Source organism: Camelus bactrianus, chromosome 22 (assembly GCF_048773025.1).
Source record: "Camelus bactrianus isolate YW-2024 breed Bactrian camel chromosome 22, ASM4877302v1, whole genome shotgun sequence".
NCBI lineage: Eukaryota > Metazoa > Chordata > Mammalia > Artiodactyla > Camelidae > Camelus > Camelus bactrianus.
Window position 1 is genome coordinate 5658222 of NC_133560.1, and position 18637 is coordinate 5676858.

The following is an 18637-nucleotide window of genomic DNA, read 5'->3' on the forward strand; positions in this document are numbered from 1 at the left end:
GCCTCGGGGCTATCCTCACCACAGCCCCTCTTCCCCAGACCCCCTGCTGAGTGTCCTGGTACCAGGACAGGCAGGAAGCCAGCTGCACAGGAATGGGGAATGAATGTGTGAAAGTGACGCTGCACTGGGCAAGGGGAGGGGCAAATGCAGCAGCTCCTGAACCAGCTCTGCCCTTTCCCAGCAGGATGACTCAACCAACCCCTTCCTTACCGTCGCTGAGCCTCAGTTTCCTCAAATGTCTAATGGGTACAACACACACCTCCTCCCCACCAGGGCCTGAGCCGTGGTGAAGTTAGAGAGGGATTACACCAGGAAAAATGCTCTAGACAAGACGTAAAACACTTCATTTTATTCTCCAACATGACTGAGGAGGATCTGTTTAGAAATTTCCGGATTTTTTTTTTAACAAAATAAAAAACACCAGATGGCTTCAAAGTACGCAAATTTGAGGCCAGTTCTCGTGACCTTCCTCGGAAGACCCGGCCCAAAGCTCAGTGGGGAGGGGTGGGGGGAGCCCGGGTGGGGAAGCGCCGGCCTTGGTGACTCACGGAGGGGCCAGAGGAGGGCTCCTGAGATTAGGCAGGCGGCCGAGGCGGAGGAGCCTCTGGCTAGAGCGCAGGCCAGCTGCGCAGAGAGGTCGGCCAGCGCCGCCAGGGGAGGGGGCGTCTTCCTGGGTTACCCCGGCTTTGCTCAGGATCTGGGGAATCCCGGCCTCCGACTTCCGGCTCAGCAGTAAATCCCGTCCCGGGTGCGAGCTGGGACGCCGCCCCGGCCGCCCAAATTTGGCGAAGTCCTTCTCCATGTCTGAGCCTGAGCCTGCCGCGTGCCGCGTCTCCGGTGCCCTGGGAGGAGCCTGGCACACAGACGGGCGCACACCAGGAACACGTGTTCTTACGCCCGACACTGTGCTCGGCGCCTTACCTACAGAAGCCTGACTTAAAACCTCATTACGACCCGGGAGGTAGGATCCATTGTTATCCCTGTTTTACAGAAGGGGAAACTGAAGTGCAGAGCGATTCAGCCAGTCCCCGGCCCAAGGTCCCACGCCTGCTCTGTGGGACTTGAGTCCGGGTCCGAACTCGGGTAGCGTGCTGCCCCTCAGCCCACTTCCAGGACCTAACGCCGGGCGCCCGCGTGTTACACCCGCAACTGGCTCCTGGGAGCCGCGGGTAGCCTCCTGCCCAGACTCTTGGGGGCCCAGAGCCGGTCGTTGTCACGACAACAGGAGGCCAATGAGGAGCCGGCAGGCGGGAGGAGGCCCCGCCCCGGCCCCGCCCCAGCGGAGGGCTCGGAGCTATAAGGACCAGAGTCCGAGGGGCGGGCGCGAGTCCACGAGCGCAAGGCGCGCGTTGAGTGCCGAGTGTCAGCAGCGCGCAGAGGCCCGGAGCTGCGAAGGGCGCGAGGAGCCTCCACGATGTGCGGTGAGTGCATCGCCCATCTGCGCCCCCCTCCTCCGTGGCGGCCGCAGGTTCCGGCGCCCCAGCCTCTCACAGCCTGGGCCCGAAACCCAGGCGCAGGCGACCAGAGGCGGCTCGGAATGGGGGCGTCGATTTGTCTTGGTCCCCCTCCGAGGGGCTTTCAGGGGCCGAGCCTGCCTCCGCTTGCCCCGCCGCCAAGTGGGTGTCCCGGGGAGGTGTCGGGGAGGGGTTACCCAACCTTGGTCTCGGACCCACAGAGAGGAAGGAATTGGTGCTGTCACAGGCCTGGACCCTCGCAACACAAAGGTATCCGCGCCCCGTGTCCAGTAAGGAAAGCGCCCCCCCCCCCGTGTCGCCCACAAAGGCTGCCACGCTCAAGCTCGCGCGCATCCAGGGCACGGGGTGTCCAGCCCGGCTCCTTGCGCCCACCGAAGAGAGGCGACCCCACCTGCACCCTCCGGTTGGTATCGGGACCAGCCCCTGGTGCGCTGGGAAGGGCCTGTCTGTTCTCCTCGCGTCCCAAAATGAACTTCTTGGCCCCAGAAGGGTTGATTCCGTACTGCCGCCTCTTTGCTGGGAAGAGCTCTCAGCGAGGCACGGGGAAGAAGCAGCACTTAACTGCCGAACCTTGGGCCAAATCTGGGAGAGGGAGCCCTGGAATGGGAGCTCCGGCGTCCGGAATACCGCGGCGACTGGGCGCTGTCGGGCCAGGCTGCGGGACGGTGGGGAGGGCGGCCCGGCCCTGTGCACACATCTACACATCTGCAATTCCTTACTGTCCTGGCTGGGCTGCCGCCTCTGGCTGGAGAGAGGGCCGAGAACTTCGGCTGGGACAAAAGGTCACTGTGACTTTTTTTTTTTTCCGTGAGTGGGATTCAGTTACCCATTCCAGCCTCCTGTGGCTGGAGGACCTGGTGGAACTTTTGAAGCCATGAAAGGCCTCTGTCTGACTTTACTGAGGGCTGCTGGGGTAGGGTGGGGTGTGCCAGCGGTGAGCCGAGGGCCAAGGTCTGTACAGGCTTTGTTTCTGAGGCCAAGCGCTCCTGAAAAAGTGAAAACGGACTGACTGACCAAGGAGCAGGCAGCCGACTTTGGGATGCAGCTTCCCCCAGGCCAAGCAGGCATCAATTTAAATTGCTGAACTCTCTGTAAAAATGTCAGGACTCCAGGGCATCATTGGTAACATCCATCTAGGGCTGACTGCGGGTGTTTCTGGGTAGAGAGATAAGGAAAAGGTGGCAGTTTTGCTAAGAAGCTTTGGATTCCAAACTCCTCAGTGTGGCATTCAAAGCCCTTGGCCTTAGAGCCAGACTAGTGCACTGAGAGCCTCCCACTGGGTCTGCCCCCCAAACACGGAGCAGCTTCCCTGCTTCCTCCTCTCAGATGCCCTTTCACAGCGGTCCAGGAGCTGGTCGCTGACCAGGGACGGAATAACTCATGAGGTAAATGTTGCCATAGAGGGAAGACCTGGGGTACACACCGCAGTGTGGCCGCCCAGTGCCAAACCAGCAGACAGACGTCTTTCTGTTTGGTGCACAGGATTTAAACTTTATTTTTTAAATTATTGTAGCACCAAGATACAAAATTGGGAGATTTCATATAAGGAGGTGGGGTTTTGACTTCTCTTGAAAAAAAAATCTGAAGATGAGCACCCCTGAGTCCGTATTTTCTGAGCAGTGTGCGGTGGCCCCTGGGGTCACGGGGGCAAGCTCCCCAGTTCTCCCACCCCTGCCCCGCTGCCTCACTCACTGGTGTGACCTGCTGGCCCCCATGCAGGCTTAGCATGGGACCCTGGCACGGTGAGGGCAGGGACACTGACCTTCCCCAGAAGAGAGGGAGGGACCTGGGACAGTGCCTCAGGGCCTGGACTCCAGTATGAGCTCTGCAGAGAAGAGGGTGATAGGTGTGCCAGGCTGAGGGCACAGCATATGCAAGGGCATGGCAGCATGGACCGTGGCTGCACCATGGCTGCGTGGGGATTTGATGGAAAGGATTCCACTTTCCATCCATGAATTCTTAAATCTTCCCTGCCCTACATTTAGTAATCTGTGCCGGGGGGAGGGAAGACTTGGCTATGCAGAATTGGAGAATTATTATTTTGCTAGTTTTGCCTTGAATTTGTCATCTTTGATATTAGTTCCTCTAGCCGCTATAACAAATTACCACAAACTTGCTGATTTAAAACAACATAAATTTTTTTTATATAATTCCGGAGACTAGCAGTCCAAAAATCTATTTTACTAGGCCAAAATGGAGGTGCCAGCAGGGCCCCACTTCCTCCAGAAGCTCTGGGGGAGAATCTGTTCCTTGCCTCTTCCTGGCTTCCATGGCTGCCGGCATTCCTTGGCTTGTGGCTGCTCATTCCAACCTCCTCCTCCAAGGTCACGTTGCTTTCTCCTCCTCTGTGTTAAATCTCCCTCTACTTTCCTCTTACAAGGACACTTGTGTTTGCACTTAGGGCCCGTCCATATAATTCAGGATAATCTCCCATCTCAAGATCCTTAACTTAATCACATCTATAAAGACCCCTTTTCATATAGAGTAACATTTACAGATTCTAGGGATTGGGACCTAGTATTTTTGAGGGCCACTGTTCATCCTCCTACAGTTGGGCTCTTGCTTACAGATGCCTTCCTCAAGAATAGCCCAGTGTTGCCAATCCCAGATGGCCACAAGAATGTCGCCCAGAGGGCTACCAGCATTCCCTCGCATCACACACACCCAGGTCCTCTGGTCCCAGCACTCTCAAACTGGACCCACTACAGTCAGAAGGTGAACGCAGGCATCAGTTAAATACCCCGTCCTTCACTGGCATCATGCCACTTACCCAGTTGGATCAAATCGTTTTCACACCTTCTCTAAAAGTCAGTTTCCGAGTCACATAAATAGCATGCTCACTACATCTGCCCTCCTTGCACATACATGGTACCCTTCTCGCTCATCTCTTCTCTGCAAGAAGCAGACATGGTTTTATTCCGCAGAATCCAGAGGAGCCAGGACACACACACACACACACACACACACACACACACACGAGATTCTATTTACTTGCACAGTGGTCTTTCAGGAGAGCTTGTCAAGTGTCTACAGGGACTTGCCTCCTATCTCAGCTGAGAAAACAGCAATCCAGGGAGATTACTTGACTCAGGGGGGCTCACCCTTTTGTCCCAAACTCCTTGTGGCTCTCAGAACCCTGTCATATTTGACATTCCTTTCCTTCTTGTAACAGTTCAGCCCATGGTTGGATGCCTCAGTAGGGACTGGGCTGGAGTTAATGGGGCCTGGATTCTGGGGTCAGTTCGCCTGGCTTGTTACTTCTCCAGGCCACAGGAGCTTTGGGAGACAGAGCCCCCTACTCAGTGATGTGCACATTAATGTTTACCAACTGGCTCTCTGATTTGCCAATTTCTTGGTGTGAACACTCTCACCATGGCTAATTTCAGGTCATCAGTGTGAGGTCCCTGAAGCATGGAGTTGGGAAGCTGTGCACACAGCTGGCTCTCAGGAGCCAGTCCTGACAGCTCGCAGGCACCACCACCCCTACTTACAGGACTGTGGTGGGCACTCCTGCCTGGAGGGCTGCACAGAGGCTAGTGGGGCAGGGGCTCAGCCCGGGCTGCCACCCGCCCTCCACTTTCTTCACCTCGCCTTCCCCATCACCACGTCGTTTTCCCAGCAATTTTACTCATCAGGGGTTTTTCCCAAGTTCTGAGAAACCTTCTGGAGATTTTGTGATATAACATCAGTAAACAGTGCTTTTAAATTGAGGAGGTTTTTTTTTTTTTTGATAATTCTGTTTTTCCCTATTCCCTATTTTGTTTATCTTTGCTCTAATCTTTTTTTTAAGTTTATTTATTTTTAAATTTTTATTTATTTTTCATTTTGGTGGAGGTAATTAGGTTTACTTATTTATCCATTTATTTTTAGAGGGTACTGGGGATTGAACCCAGGACTTCATGCATGCTAAGCATACAGTCTACCACTGAGCTATACCCTCCCTCCTTAAGGGGTTATTTTTATATTTAGCAACATTTGCTTATAAGGAAATATTAATTTGAGGTTACAGATACTCTTGGGAGAAAGTTCTGAAATTCATTAAGTGCTCGAACAGTTAAATAATATAATCTGGTCATCTGCCTCTTTTTAATTTTCAAAGGAAATATTTCACTGAAAAAAAAAGTCTGGCTTTTTTATAGCCAAATTTTGGCAAGTTAAACACGATTCCTTTTTTTTTTTTCTTGAAAGTTTTCTTGTTTTAGTACAATCTAGACTATATGTATGTTGCTTCTCCTTTGCACTTGGTGAAATCCTCACAGGACAAGGACACCAGGAATTTTCTTTTAAAGATAAAAATGCCTTGCCCACATTTACTGCAGGAAGCAGAGTCTCCTGTTATCTCCGGGAATTGAGTGTTGTGGAAACTTTAACCTTTGGAGGCCCGAGGAGGCCTGACGCAGGGTGAGGCTGTCCCCAGAGGAGCCAGCCCCCTCCTGACCCTGCACAGGCCTGGGGGCTCCTCTGTCTTGGTGTGAGGACCCAGCTGTGGGGTCTCACGCTTCCTTCGCACCCTCATCTTTGCCCTCACTTCTGAGAGGAGGCAGCAAAAACTGTCATCCCCATTTTGTGAAAAAACTGGCCTCCCCTCCTCTGCACGAGGGAGTCCTGGACTCAGCCTCCTTCACGGCCCTCGTTCCTGGCCCAGTGGCCTCCCTCTCCTGGGAGCCTCACGGGAGAGAGTACACCGCCCACCTCCCCCGGCGTGCCACACACACACACACACACACACACACACACACACACACCTGACACTCAAGCACAGACTCACGCACGTATACACACGCTCCCACACAAGTACTTACTCAGTGCACGTACCTGACACATGAACACAAACACACACTCTCTCTCACACACACACACTCAGGAATTTCATCAGGCAAAAATCCATCTGGCCCTGTCTTGCAGTTTGGGACTGCGACCACTATGGCTTGTGGACTAAGGAGGTCTGAGAAGCATTGGATGGTGATGGAAAGAGTGACCTCTGTCTGAAGAGGGTCCCAGCCTGGCTGGGCGGTGACATGTTCCCGCAGAGTGAGACCCTATCCTGTGTGGGGTGCGGGCTGTGTCTCTGCCTGAGACTGTCTGCCCTCCCTCACTTGGAAAGCACTGATCCTCGGAAAGATGGAGAGGTTTTCCAAACCTGCAGCCACAGAATCAGGATGTGGACCCCAGCCCGCCCGCTGGGAACTCAGGCTTTCTTCCCTCGCTCTCCAGGCTCCAAACGACCTCTCCTCACCTCCAACACCCTGAGCACCCCACGGCTTGTAGACAAGATTCCGAGAGTTCAGTGATCCTAGTTCTGGCTGGGCCTCCTGGGGCATTGCTCCTCCATCTGGTCATTGTCATTATCTGTCACTTGAAGGTTTGAAGTGCCCCTGCCAGCACGGATGAACCTCCGTGGTGCCTTTGGTCCTGAGTGCCTATATGATCTCTCAAGCCACATTCAGAGGGACCGTTCGAATTCTCCAACCCCGCAAAGTGGGCTGGGTTGAGGGGCCCGCAAAGGGCTTGTCTCTGTTCCACAGCACATCCACGGTCTCTTCTGGAGTCTCTCTGAATTTATCTGGGTTTCTCTGCCTTTGGAACCTTTGATCACTCACTTTCCCCATCAGTTTTAAGAGTGGGACCCTGAAAAGCTGTTTAGAGGCTCTGGATGCAGGATGGCGGTGCGGGCATGGGACACACGCGGAGCTGCGGCGGCTGGGCCAAGGCGGCCTCTGCCCCGGGCCTGGGCATCTCTCCAGCCAGCTCGGAGGGATTCTGCCATCCCTCCTGGGCAAGGGAGAGAGGGAGGGATGTAGTGGGAGCCAGCCTTGCTGTGGCTGCCTCCACCCTGTGGGGGGTGGGGGTTTGATGGGAAGAGAAAGGTGGAGTCAGAAGCAGGAGTGTCCTATGGAGGGGGCGACCTCCTGGGGGCCAGGGGAGGACCCCACCAGGGGCGCTCTGAGGTGTGTCCATCAGGGGCCCAGCGGGCATCTCCCCCAGGCCAGGCCCCTCTGCGAGCTATTTCTCATCCCTTGGGGTAGGATTCTAAGACAGGTCTCAGCTAATTTAGGGAGCAGCGGTCATGACCCCCCTGCAGTCCAATAGACCTGACCATGAATTACCCAGCTCCTTGGCTTTGCAGCCAGAGATGCCCTGTCTGTCCATGGGAACCACAGCCTAGGCATAGGCATTGTGAGGATGAGACAAAATATGGCTCTGAGGGCGTCGGCACATGGGGAGGCATCACAGAAGGCGGTGGCGGTGGTGGTGGTGGTGGTTTGCTCTGCAGCCCCCAGCCGCCACTGCCAGAGGAGTTCCGGGATCCTTCCCTGGACCTGGTTCATTTGTGCAGAAGGCTCTCCACTTCAGTCCTGGGATCCTCAGTGCACAGTGGTTGGGGGGTGGGGGATGCTGGGGCATATAGGCCTTTGTACCCGAGTGTCTTGCGGTTACCCCTAGGGCAGTGCCATGCTGCCCTTGTGACAGAGGCTGACACTCAGGGACCTCAGGATCAGCCCTGTCCACTTCCCTGGCCTGTCAGTCCCTTGTTCTTACACTGGGGGTTCCACCTGCTTGGGCGTGGTTAAGCATGGCTATCTCGGGCCTGGCTCGAAGGCCACCGTCTCTGATCACCCTCCCCCATCCATTCATTTACTCATGTATTCATGCATTCAGCAAGTAGTCACCGAGCGCTCAAAAATGTGCCAGGCTCTGGGCTAGTTGCTGGGAGCACAGCAATGAGTAAGACAGATGAGATACATGTGGTCCCCATCCTCGAAGGTTACAATCCAGTGGGGAGTCAGACAACACGTAGGGAAGGGAGTGCTATACAGGAAATAAACAGGGCCATGAGGCTTGTTCAGAAGGGGAGAGGGGAAGGCCTGCAGTAGACCGGGTGTGATCTGTCAGCGGGCATCAGCAGAACTGGGGCCACCTTTGCAGAGAGTTGGTCCAGGAGCCCTCTGCCCCTTTCCCGCCTCTCAGCTCCCACCCCCTCTGCCTGCAAGTCTCCTGAAGGGTTGGGTGGTCCCTGTGCCTCCTGTCTTCTCTTGACTCATCCTGCGAGGCCCCCTGACTGGTCCATCTCAGCACCTCCCACCACCCAGTGCAGTGATGAGACCCCTGTGGGCCAGAGAAATGTTTGTGGGATGAATTACATCTTCATCAGGCTGCAGCCAGATCACGTATTTGATTTAACCATCATTTCCCCAGGAAGAAAGCCAAAAAATAAGTAACAGTAAAATGGTACTATTTTCCTTGCGGTTTCATTTGAGGATGATTTCTCAAAGGGCTTCTGGTGTGCTGTACGCATACTTGCATTTGCACCTCACGCCCCTCCAGGAGGAGGAAGCTCCTTGTCTGCTCCGTTTTCACGACTCAGACACTTACTGTGTGGCAGGCACTGGTCCTTGGGCTTTCAGACTCCTGTGAATTCTCAACCGTGGGGAACCACAGGGAAGTAGGTGCTGCCAATGTCCTGCTCCACAGGGGTCCCAGTGACTTGCTCCAGGCCACACAGAAGCAAGGGGCTGGGCTGGGATTTGAAATCCATATTTGATGCAGGCAGCAGCTCCACCGTCCCTGTGTCCCCTGCTGTCCCAGAGCTGACAAGGGAGGAGGCATGCAGGCCTGGTGACCCTGAGCCTGCCCTTTTCCGCACTGGACCCTGGGCTCGGACAGTGCCCGGTCCTCCCTGTGGTTGTTCCTCCTGGTGAGCGGGGCTGGGGAGCCACCGTGGACTCAGTGAAGGCAAACTGGGCTGGATGACAATCCTGTATCTGCCACTCTCCAATTCCTACAGCAGCACATGGTGAAATAGTTTTACAGGCATGTGACGAAATATCCTGACTACGCAAAAAGGGCACATGCAGTGGAAAGGGAACTTCTACCTTATGTCCAGCCCCCTCCTCAGAGGCAACCACTGCCCCCTGGGTCCTCCAGAAAGACTCTGTATGTCTCCCTGACCCACCTTGGGTAATTCGCACGTGTTCGCAGGCTGCTTTCCCCACTTGGCACATCTTGGAGATCTAGCTTGTTATCCGGGAGAACACACAGCTTCACCTTGTTTCCTGTGTAGAGATGCCTGCCTGTGGCCCTGCAGTGGCCCCACCATGTGGCCGTGTCATCATTTACCTGGTCCCTGCTAGACATCGGGCTGTCCGCCATCTTCAGCTGCCACAAGCAGTGCTGAGCAACGATCCTCACGCGTGCATACTTGAGTCTCTGCACAGGTATCTGTTGGATACACTCCTAGAAGTGCAGCAGCTCTGGTCAGCAGATGTGTGCATTTCAGTCTGAGAGATTGCCAGATTGCCTTCCACGGAGGGCGCACGGATTTAAACTCTCACTTATTTGTTAAATTGTTTGATCTTTACTGATCTCATAGGTAAAAAATGGATTCTCATTGTAGCTTTTATTATGGATGGAGGGGGTTCCAGAAGGGAATCTGATGGGAACAGCAAGCAAAATTCCTAGGAAAGCAGCTTTATTGTATTGCATTATTTTGCTGAAATGAAGAACACAGTGTAAGTGCCCAATGTATTCACGTCACCTAGTAGCTTGTAGGGAGAATCCAGCCAAGAGGGTGAGCTGCAAGAGGAGAGAGGCAGTGCTTAGTGAAAGAATTTAATAGATGTTCGTATGCAAGAGATGTCATGTTAAAAATTAAATTTTGCCTTCATGCGCAAAAATCTTGAAAACCACTCCGTGGCAGCCCCCTTCACCACGGTAATCAAACAGATGGTGCCTGACTGGTTGCCGGGCCTCCCAGCTGGGTGTGGACACAGCTGGTGGTCCTGAGGACAAGGACCTTTTAGCCCATCCGTCTGGTTCCAGCCCAGCGGGGGCTCTGGCAGCAGCACCCCCCCCCACCACCACCAAGGAGGCTGTTTCTGGATCTCAAAGCCGGAGACGCATACATGCCTGACGTGAGTTCCGAACCTTTCCTGAGTTGGTGTGTGGGCCTTCGTGTCCACTGCAGTGCCCGTCAACTTCCCTTCATGAGGTGTAAAATGTCATTCTGGAACGATTCCCCGGAAAGTTTTGCAGTTTAAAAAATTTCAAAAGTGATCTGTGAGTCGCTCCATCCTTCACAGAACCGTCTCCCAGAGCTACGTGCTCTTGACTGTGGCTGAAATTTGACCATGTCCCTCCAGGGAGCTTTCTGATTTTTTGCAGGACAATTAATGTAATAAAATGTTTTACCTAAACAAACAGAGATTGTGGTGATGGTTACACACCTCTATGAATATACTTAGAAACCATTGCATCATACGCTTTAAACAGGGTAATATTATGGTATGTGTCGTATATCCCAAAAAAGCTGTTAAAATTTTTCCGTCAAAAAGTAACTCTCTGTCTTTTTTTTTTTTTTTTTTTTTTAGATTCTACATATGAGTGATATCATGTGGTACTTTTCTTTCTCTTTCTGGCTTATTTCACTTAGAATGACATTCTCCAGGGCCATCCATGTTGCTGCAAATGGCATTATTCTATTATTTTTTAAGGCTGCAATTTTTTTTAAAAGTAAAAAAAAAGAAAGTAACTATCTTTTTTATATATATAAGTAAGGTGACAAAAATACATCCTCTGGCCAGACATGTGTAGGTTTGAAGTGTAGGGTAAACGGTGAGCTCCTGGAACACAGATGCTCTGCGAGGGAGGCATGTCTCACCTGACCTAGAGTCAGCCAGGAAGACAAAAATAGCTGACTGCCAAAATTATCCTTGGCCATCTTTAAAAGAAACCGTCTGTGACTGCTCAGAAAGCACACTGTGCATGTTTTTAAATATAAACCCTGTACCTTAATGCTCGTGTGAAAATACAGCCTATGTACAGTAACTTACCTGAGAATGCAAAATGCCATTTTTAGCGCTGTATGATTTTAGCGCCTACTGCTTTGACTGTGTCTAGATGAATTTTAGCAAGTTAAATTTCATGCGATGTGACCCTACTCGCTGTGTGGGAGTATAGCATTCACTTAGTGGAAGTTTACTCATTCATTCAGGTATACTACCCTGACTTGAATCTCATCCAGGGATGTTACAAATGTTACAGAGGCATTCCAGGTGGTTTCGTACAGAATCATAGTCAGCCCTCAGTTATCCACAGGCAGGTTGTCCTTTCCAAGGATTAGCTCTGGCAAAAATTTTTTTCCAGTTTTATTGAGATATAATTGACATGTAACATTGTGTAACTTTAAAAGGTGAAAGATTTACACGATCTGAAGAGAAACCAGAGTGTAACACTGTATAAGTTTAAAGTGTACGACATAGTGAATTGTATATGTGTATGTGTATTGGTATGTATTACATACAGATATGTGTATGTGTATACATATTGCAAAATGATTACCACAGGAAGGTTAGTTAACATTCATCACCTCACACAGTTAAAAATTATTTCACTGTGATGAGAACTTTTAAGAGCTACTCTCTTAGCAACCTTTAAATATACAATAGAATGTTGTTAGCTGTAGTCACCACGCTGTCCGTTACGTCCCCAGAATTTATCTTATATTTGGAAGTTTGTACCTTCTGATCACCTTCACCAATTCCCTCACTCTTCCCACCTCTGGCAACCACCAGCCTGATTTCTCTTTCTGTGAGTTAGGTTTTTTCCAGTTTCATGTATAAGTGGGATCACAGAGATTTGTTTTTTTCTGTCTTACTTATTTCACTTAGCCTAATGCCCTCAAGATTCACATGTTGTCGCAAATGGCAGAATTTGCCTTCCTTTTTAATGGCTGGATAGTATTCCATTATGTGTCTATTTCACAGTTTATTTATTTAACACTTAAGTGGTTTCCATGTCTCGGCTATTGTAAATAATGCTTAACATGAGAGTGCAGATATCTGACCATCTTTAAGTCTTGCTCAGACCTTCCTGTCATCCCTGAAAAATGTTGAGAAGGTTTGAAAATAATAAAATTTAAAAATTAAAATGGGGAAAAATAAACCTTTTAACCCTATTCATCCCCAAGGCAGTGTAGCCCAGTGGTTAGGATTGTTTACACCCTAAAGTCAGGTCTCTTTAGTTCCACTCAGGACTCTGGCCCAGTTCCAGAATTAAAGGGGAAGGTAACGGCAGATCTGCGAGCTCTGATTGATGCCCATGTGGGAATGCTTAGTCCAGTGTCTGCCACGCAGTGAGTTCTCAGGAAGATGAGTTACTGTAAATATGCCAGAAGCCGCAAAACTTTTTCACAATCCATACTGTTCCTTCACTGATTGATACAGATTCATGATCACTCTTTTCCACATACATTTATTGAACAAGGACCATGTGCCAAGATACAATAAGAAATATAAAGACAGAAGCACCAGCTTGTGGCCTTGTCAGGGGATGTAGATGTCTCAGGATGCAGGAACGCTGGGGACCCAGGGCAGGCGAGCGCTTCTGGCTGGGGCCTGGACAGGCCTGCCCTGGGGGTTAGGTTGGAGCTGAGCTTTGAGATGGGCAGATTTTCCCACGCAGGGCAAAAGGACAGAGGGGTGAGGGGATGGGACACTCATAGAGCATGACACAGGCCGACCCAGGGCCCATAGTCTCAAGTAGTGGAGTGGAAGAATTTGGAAAGAGCCAACATGATGAGTATTACTTCCTATTTTGGAAAATATTATTTCGAAATATGAATGCAGAAAATGAAGCCAAACAAAATCTTCTTGGCTTGCTGGCCTCCCTTGAAGACAAGGATTCTCTCTGGGGCCGAGGGATGGATTTATGCTTGCTGTTGTAAAAGTCGTGCGTATTGATGGCAAAGCTCCAAACAGTGAGGCCAAATGCAGAGCGGAGCAGAGGCCCAGCCCGGGTTCTTACCTGTCGCAGGAGGCTGGAGCGGGCCTCCTTATGACTCTTCCCCAGAGTGTTCTGTGCAAATCAAGAAGCCCACGCAGGCGGGAGTTCAGATGTCCCTAGCTGGTTGGGTTGTTTTGCTGACCTTTTCTATTATAAATGTCACTGCAGTGAAAGACATCTTCTGTAAGTACGTCCATAGGAGGAAAAGTCTCTGCAGTGCAGCTGCCCAGCCCGGGGGTGCACACGTGTCCTTCGCATGCCTCCTGAGTCTTCTTGTCGCAGCAGACGGGCTGCGTCCGACGGCCTCCCAGAAGCAGGAGGAGAGTGCAGCTCTCCCGTTAAGTCCGAGGAAGGGAAGGCCGCACCTCCCTCTGCAGGCCGCCGCCGCCGGGAAGCCCCCTGGAGTTGCACCTCCAGTGACGTCTGTGTCCCCGGAAGTGTTTCCTTCTAAACAGAACCAAGTGTTTTGTAAATATATGGTTTTCCTCTCTTCTTGACAGGAATCTTCGCCTACATGAACTACAGGGTCCCCCGGACGAGGAAGGAGATTTTCGAGACCCTCATCAGGGGCCTGCAGCGGCTTGAATACAGGGGCTACGACTCCGCAGGTGGGCCCCACGGCGCCCACGGGAACGTGGTGCTCATTCATTCAAGAAATTAGAAATATTCTGTAGGAGAGTAGAAGGGAAAACAAGCCTAAAAGAAATCCCCATCAAAAGCTCCCCCATCCACATCTGTGTCCTTCCTCTGGCACTTTTGTGTGTATTTTGGGGTGGCCTGGGGTTTGGGGACAGATAGAGGTGTCGTGCTGACATTTTTAACTTTTACCTGATTACAATTATGCAATTCTGCAATTGTGTCTTCTTCTTTTACTTACCTGATCATTTTCCATCATCGTAAACTCTTCCTGGAAGACTGTCGCAGAGTTTACTCCTCTATCCAAATAACAGGTGGATATTTGGTCTGTTTCCCATTTTTAAAATCACATTCATTTTTATCACTTTCATTCATATAATAAAGTCAACATAGGAGAAGCATATAAAACCTTGTCCTTTTCATCAGGTTCCTGTGCATCCATTTTGCACAGAAAAGAAACAGTATAAAGTTAACTCCAGGCTCTGTGTCAGCTTCCGGATTGGAATTAATTAATGCACACTAAGGAACAGCTGATGATCTGGGCTAGACTGTTTGATTTTGTTATTGATAATATCGTGGGTTTTATTTTCTGGAGGAAAAATGAATACTAAGTGATGAATAAATGAATACTGAATGAATACTTCAAGAGCTTCAGATTTCCAGAGATCCTGGCACACCACCTGCTTTTCTATTTATTTCTCATTTTTAATTAAGCCGCCTTAGGAGAAAAGGGAGAGCCAGATAATTTTATATCCCTGTTAATTCTTAACAGAAAGTAAGTCAGATGAAAGATTGCAAGTACACTAGTGCAGTGGAGGTACCAGCTAAAGTAGCAGAATCCAGAGCACACAGATGCCCTCAAATGAGCCCACTGCCTTGGTGGCACTTCCCCCACAGCTCCCGAGCATCACCCGGGTTAGAAGCCAGGCAAGGCAGCCACAGCCTAGGTTCCAGGCACGTGGTCCCCACTTGCCAGTAAGCGCTGCCACGGTCACAGCCTCTTCTTTCCAAGTCAATATCCTGAACACTGTCTAGTTCTCTTCTGGGCAGCAAACCTGGGGAAAAAGAACTAATACATCGACAGCTCTGTGTGGCCCTCACCCTGTGTCACATCCTGTAATGAAGCATGGGAGACAAAACTTAAATTCCAGAACAAAAAATCATGTTTATATTTACAATAGCCAAGACATGGAAACAACCTAAATGTCCATCGACAGATGACTGGATAAAGAAGTTGTGGTATATTTATATAATGGAATACTATTCAGCCATAAAAAAGAACAAAATGTCATTTGCAGCAACAGGGATGGTCCTGGAGAATGTCATTCTAAGTGAAGTAAGCCAAAAAGAGAAAGACAAATACCATATGATATCGCTTTTATGTGGAATCTTTAAAAAAAATTAACTTAATTAAAAAACAGAAACAGATTCACAGACATAGAATACAGACTTGTGGTTGGTAGGGGCGTGGGAAGGGATAGACTGGGCGTTCAAGATTTGTAGATACTAACTAATATACATAAAATAGATAAACAGGTTTATGCTGTATAGCACAGGGAAATATTCAATATTTTGTAATAGCTTATGGTGAAAAAGAATAAGAAAACAAATATATGCACATTCATGTATGACTGAAGCCTTGTGCTGTGCACCAGAAATTGACACAACATTGTAAACTGACTATATACCTCAATTAAAAAAATACATGAATTATGCAAAAATGTCAAGATTTTTATTCTTATTGAAAATAATGTGAACGTATATGTGTATGTTTATCTTCATGTTTAGATGCATGCTGCACTTATTAATTCATTTCATATCATTAAAATATTTAATTTTATTGCTAATAAAAAAAAACATGTTTACATTACAGGTGTGGCAATCGATGGAAATAATAATGAAGTCAAAGAAAGACACATCCAGCTAGTCAAGAAAAGAGGAAATGTCAAGGCTCTTGATGAAGAACTTTACAGTAAGTGGAAGACACACCAACTCAGAGCAATAAATACACCCAGACTGGGTCACTTTAAAATCTTTTGTTCCAATAGCATTTGAGACTAAAAACATTAAGCTACCTGAGTGTGGAAAAATAGAAAGAGGGCTATGTCCTTGTTGTAAAACTGTTTCCCAGAGTGTGGGATGGTTTATTTCAGGTGATGGTATGCTGGGAATTTTTTTTTCAATATTTAGTACGTATGTATTTATTTTAATTTTTCTGGCAAATGATACTACTCCATTTATAGTAGGGGTCTATAATTCTTTCTTTAAAGTAAGTTTCAGTGACGTGAGTTAGGTTACTGATAAGTGCTATGTAACAGCAAGGGTCTGGCAGAAATCCTGGGATGGGACCTCTGCGGTCAATGGTGGGGTATACTTTTGGTGTAGCGTGTGTCTCCGTGTAATGATGCCTCCTTATGTAACAGCACCATGTCAGTGCTTATTTTTAAAGTGTGGCAAACTGATTTTTTTTTTCATCTAGAACAAGACAGCATGGACTTAAAAGTGGAGTTTGAAACCCACTTCGGCATTGCCCACACGCGCTGGGCCACCCACGGGGTCCCCAATGCTGTCAACAGCCATCCACAGCGCTCAGACAAAGGCAACGGTACGTGGTGTAGCCTTGCTCCCCTGGTTCTGCCTGGCCCTGCCCTGTGGGTCCTCACCCACCACCCGCTGGCTTCTCAGCAGCCCTGTCCTCCCTGAAGGTCCAAACGGGTGGCGCGGAGCCCCAGCCAGGAGGCAGATTCGGCCTGGCCCTGGGGTGGTGCTGACTCCCCCAGGCACCCAGGGGAAAACAGTGACACCTCCACGGAGTGCTCCTGGCTTTGGGGACCCGGCCCGAGTGGGACTTGGTGGCGTGAAGAGCTGAAGGCCTGGGCTCTGTTCCTCAACCAGGGGCCAGAGTGTTCCAAAGGGCTGGGTGCTGGAGGAAAGGATGGGGCTCCCTTCTCATCCAGCTCTACCCGCCCCTGCCCCTGAAGAGAGTGGTCCTGAGCCAGGGCAGGTGGGCGTGCTCACCTTCTCTAACACCTGAGGTGCCTGCTACAACCCTGGTCCCTGCAGCAAGGGCTCCCCAGTTCTTCCAGCTGACCCCTCATGCCAGCCCCAGCTCATGGGTCCACATCACTCACCTGAGGCCCCAGGACAGTTCTCCATGCAGTGGTTCCTTAAATTTCACCCCGCCCCCTCTCATGGAGGAGGGACTGATAAGTCTGGAGCTCCCACTGGCAGCTCTCGGGGACTCTGTGGTCAGCCCCCAGGGGCGCCGGGGCCTCCGGTGATAGGACACAGTGGGCGTGTTGATGGAGAGAGAGCGTAATCCCTGACTCCTCCCGGGGCTGCTGGGGCAGGCAAGGGTCTAAGATACAATGTGTGCCTTCCAGTGGGTCTCCACTCTGGGTTGGGCTCGGTCAAGCTAGAAGCCCCCATGACCCACACCTGGGCAGATGGGAGAGGGTGTCTGGTGGAGAGAATGATGTCTGGAGTCAGCCAGGAGCCCCACCCCAAGCTGCCTTCTGAACTTGGCATAGCACGAGTTCTTGCCAAGCCTCGTGTTAGGTTAGGGAGCAGACACATAAGAGCAGTTGTGGGGTGTTTATTATTAGCTAAGCACTCGACAAGTGTCAGTGCTCTTAATTGTCATGGAAGTCTGGCCACAGGAGAGAGTGGCACCTCCCTGGTCAGTGCCCTTTGCCCCGTGGACACTGAGGTGCCCTGAGACAGCTCACCTTGCCTGACTTGGAAGGGAAAACCTCCCCTGGAGAACAGAAGAGCCCCATTCACCCCTCTCAGCAGGGCAGCCGGAGCTAGCACAGCGGCCGGGCTGCAGGTATGTCCACGTGGTCAGAGTCTTGGGTGGTGAGGGTTTTTTTTCACTGGGGACTATTCCTTGCATCTCGTCTATGCCCTGAGCCATAGGGCAGCCCGTTCCAGGGGCAGGCCCTCTGCACCCAGGGTGGGAGGCTGCAGACTCCACACTGCTGAAGACCTAGAGTGGACATCCAGCCAAGCCCAAGCCAGACGCAGAGGCTGGTCCCTGAGATCACATGCCCTGGGATGTCGCTGCCCCCGCCCCAGCTTCCCGCCCACCCAGGTGATCAGGTGAACCCTTACTTCATTGCAGACAATGATTCCCCAAAGTGGGGAGGCCCCAAGGAGATCCCCCCACACCCAACCTTGGAAACGCCTGCCCTGACTCAGGATGAGTAATTGAAAAGAAAACGACGTGGGAAATAAGAAAAGATTTGTGCAATTTCTTTAGCAACTCATCCCTGATAGCTGAAGAGCATACTTTTAAGGAAGACTTACACCCAGCAACTGCATTGTGTTAGAAAATTAGATGAAGACATTTTCACAAAGAAAAGGCAGATGCTAGGAAACGAATTAGTGATGAGAAGTTCAGACAATAGACTGAGATGAAAGAAAGTGACAGGGTTAAGGCAATAGTGTGAAACAGTGTCACCATAGGTACGAAAAAAATTGGAGAAGGTGGATATGGAGACAGTTAATAGATAACGAAGTGTCAACCATCCCATTTGACAGAAATACCAAAGCCTATCTGATGATGCTGCAGCCCAGAGCTCCGTGCCTGGCTTGGTTGGTGGATGCTTTTTATCAAAAGAGAAATGTGTTATTTCTTCAAGTTTAAATTGTAGTCATAGCAGGTGTCAGTTCTAATCTCTGTGAATGAAGTTTGCTCAACACGAGTGTCCGTATGAGCAGAGTTTGTAGAGTTTCAAGCCGTC

General features: G+C 50.3%; 1 protein-coding gene across 3 annotated transcripts in view; it reads left to right on the forward strand.

Moving 5' to 3' along the window:
* The first annotated feature begins 1278 nt into the window (after positions 1-1278).
* GFPT2 (glutamine-fructose-6-phosphate transaminase 2) overlaps positions 1279-18637 on the forward strand; it is a 39782-nt gene continuing 22423 nt past the window's right edge. The window contains exons 1-4 of one of the 3 annotated variants that reach the window (XM_010946138.3): positions 1279-1421; positions 13757-13864; positions 15766-15864; positions 16372-16497. In XM_010946138.3, the coding sequence (XP_010944440.1) occupies positions 1415-1421; positions 13757-13864; positions 15766-15864; positions 16372-16497 (340 nt within the window). In that variant the 5' untranslated portion in view covers positions 1279-1414. The other 2 variants (XM_045510003.2, XM_045510004.2) reach the window with 2 other exon arrangements.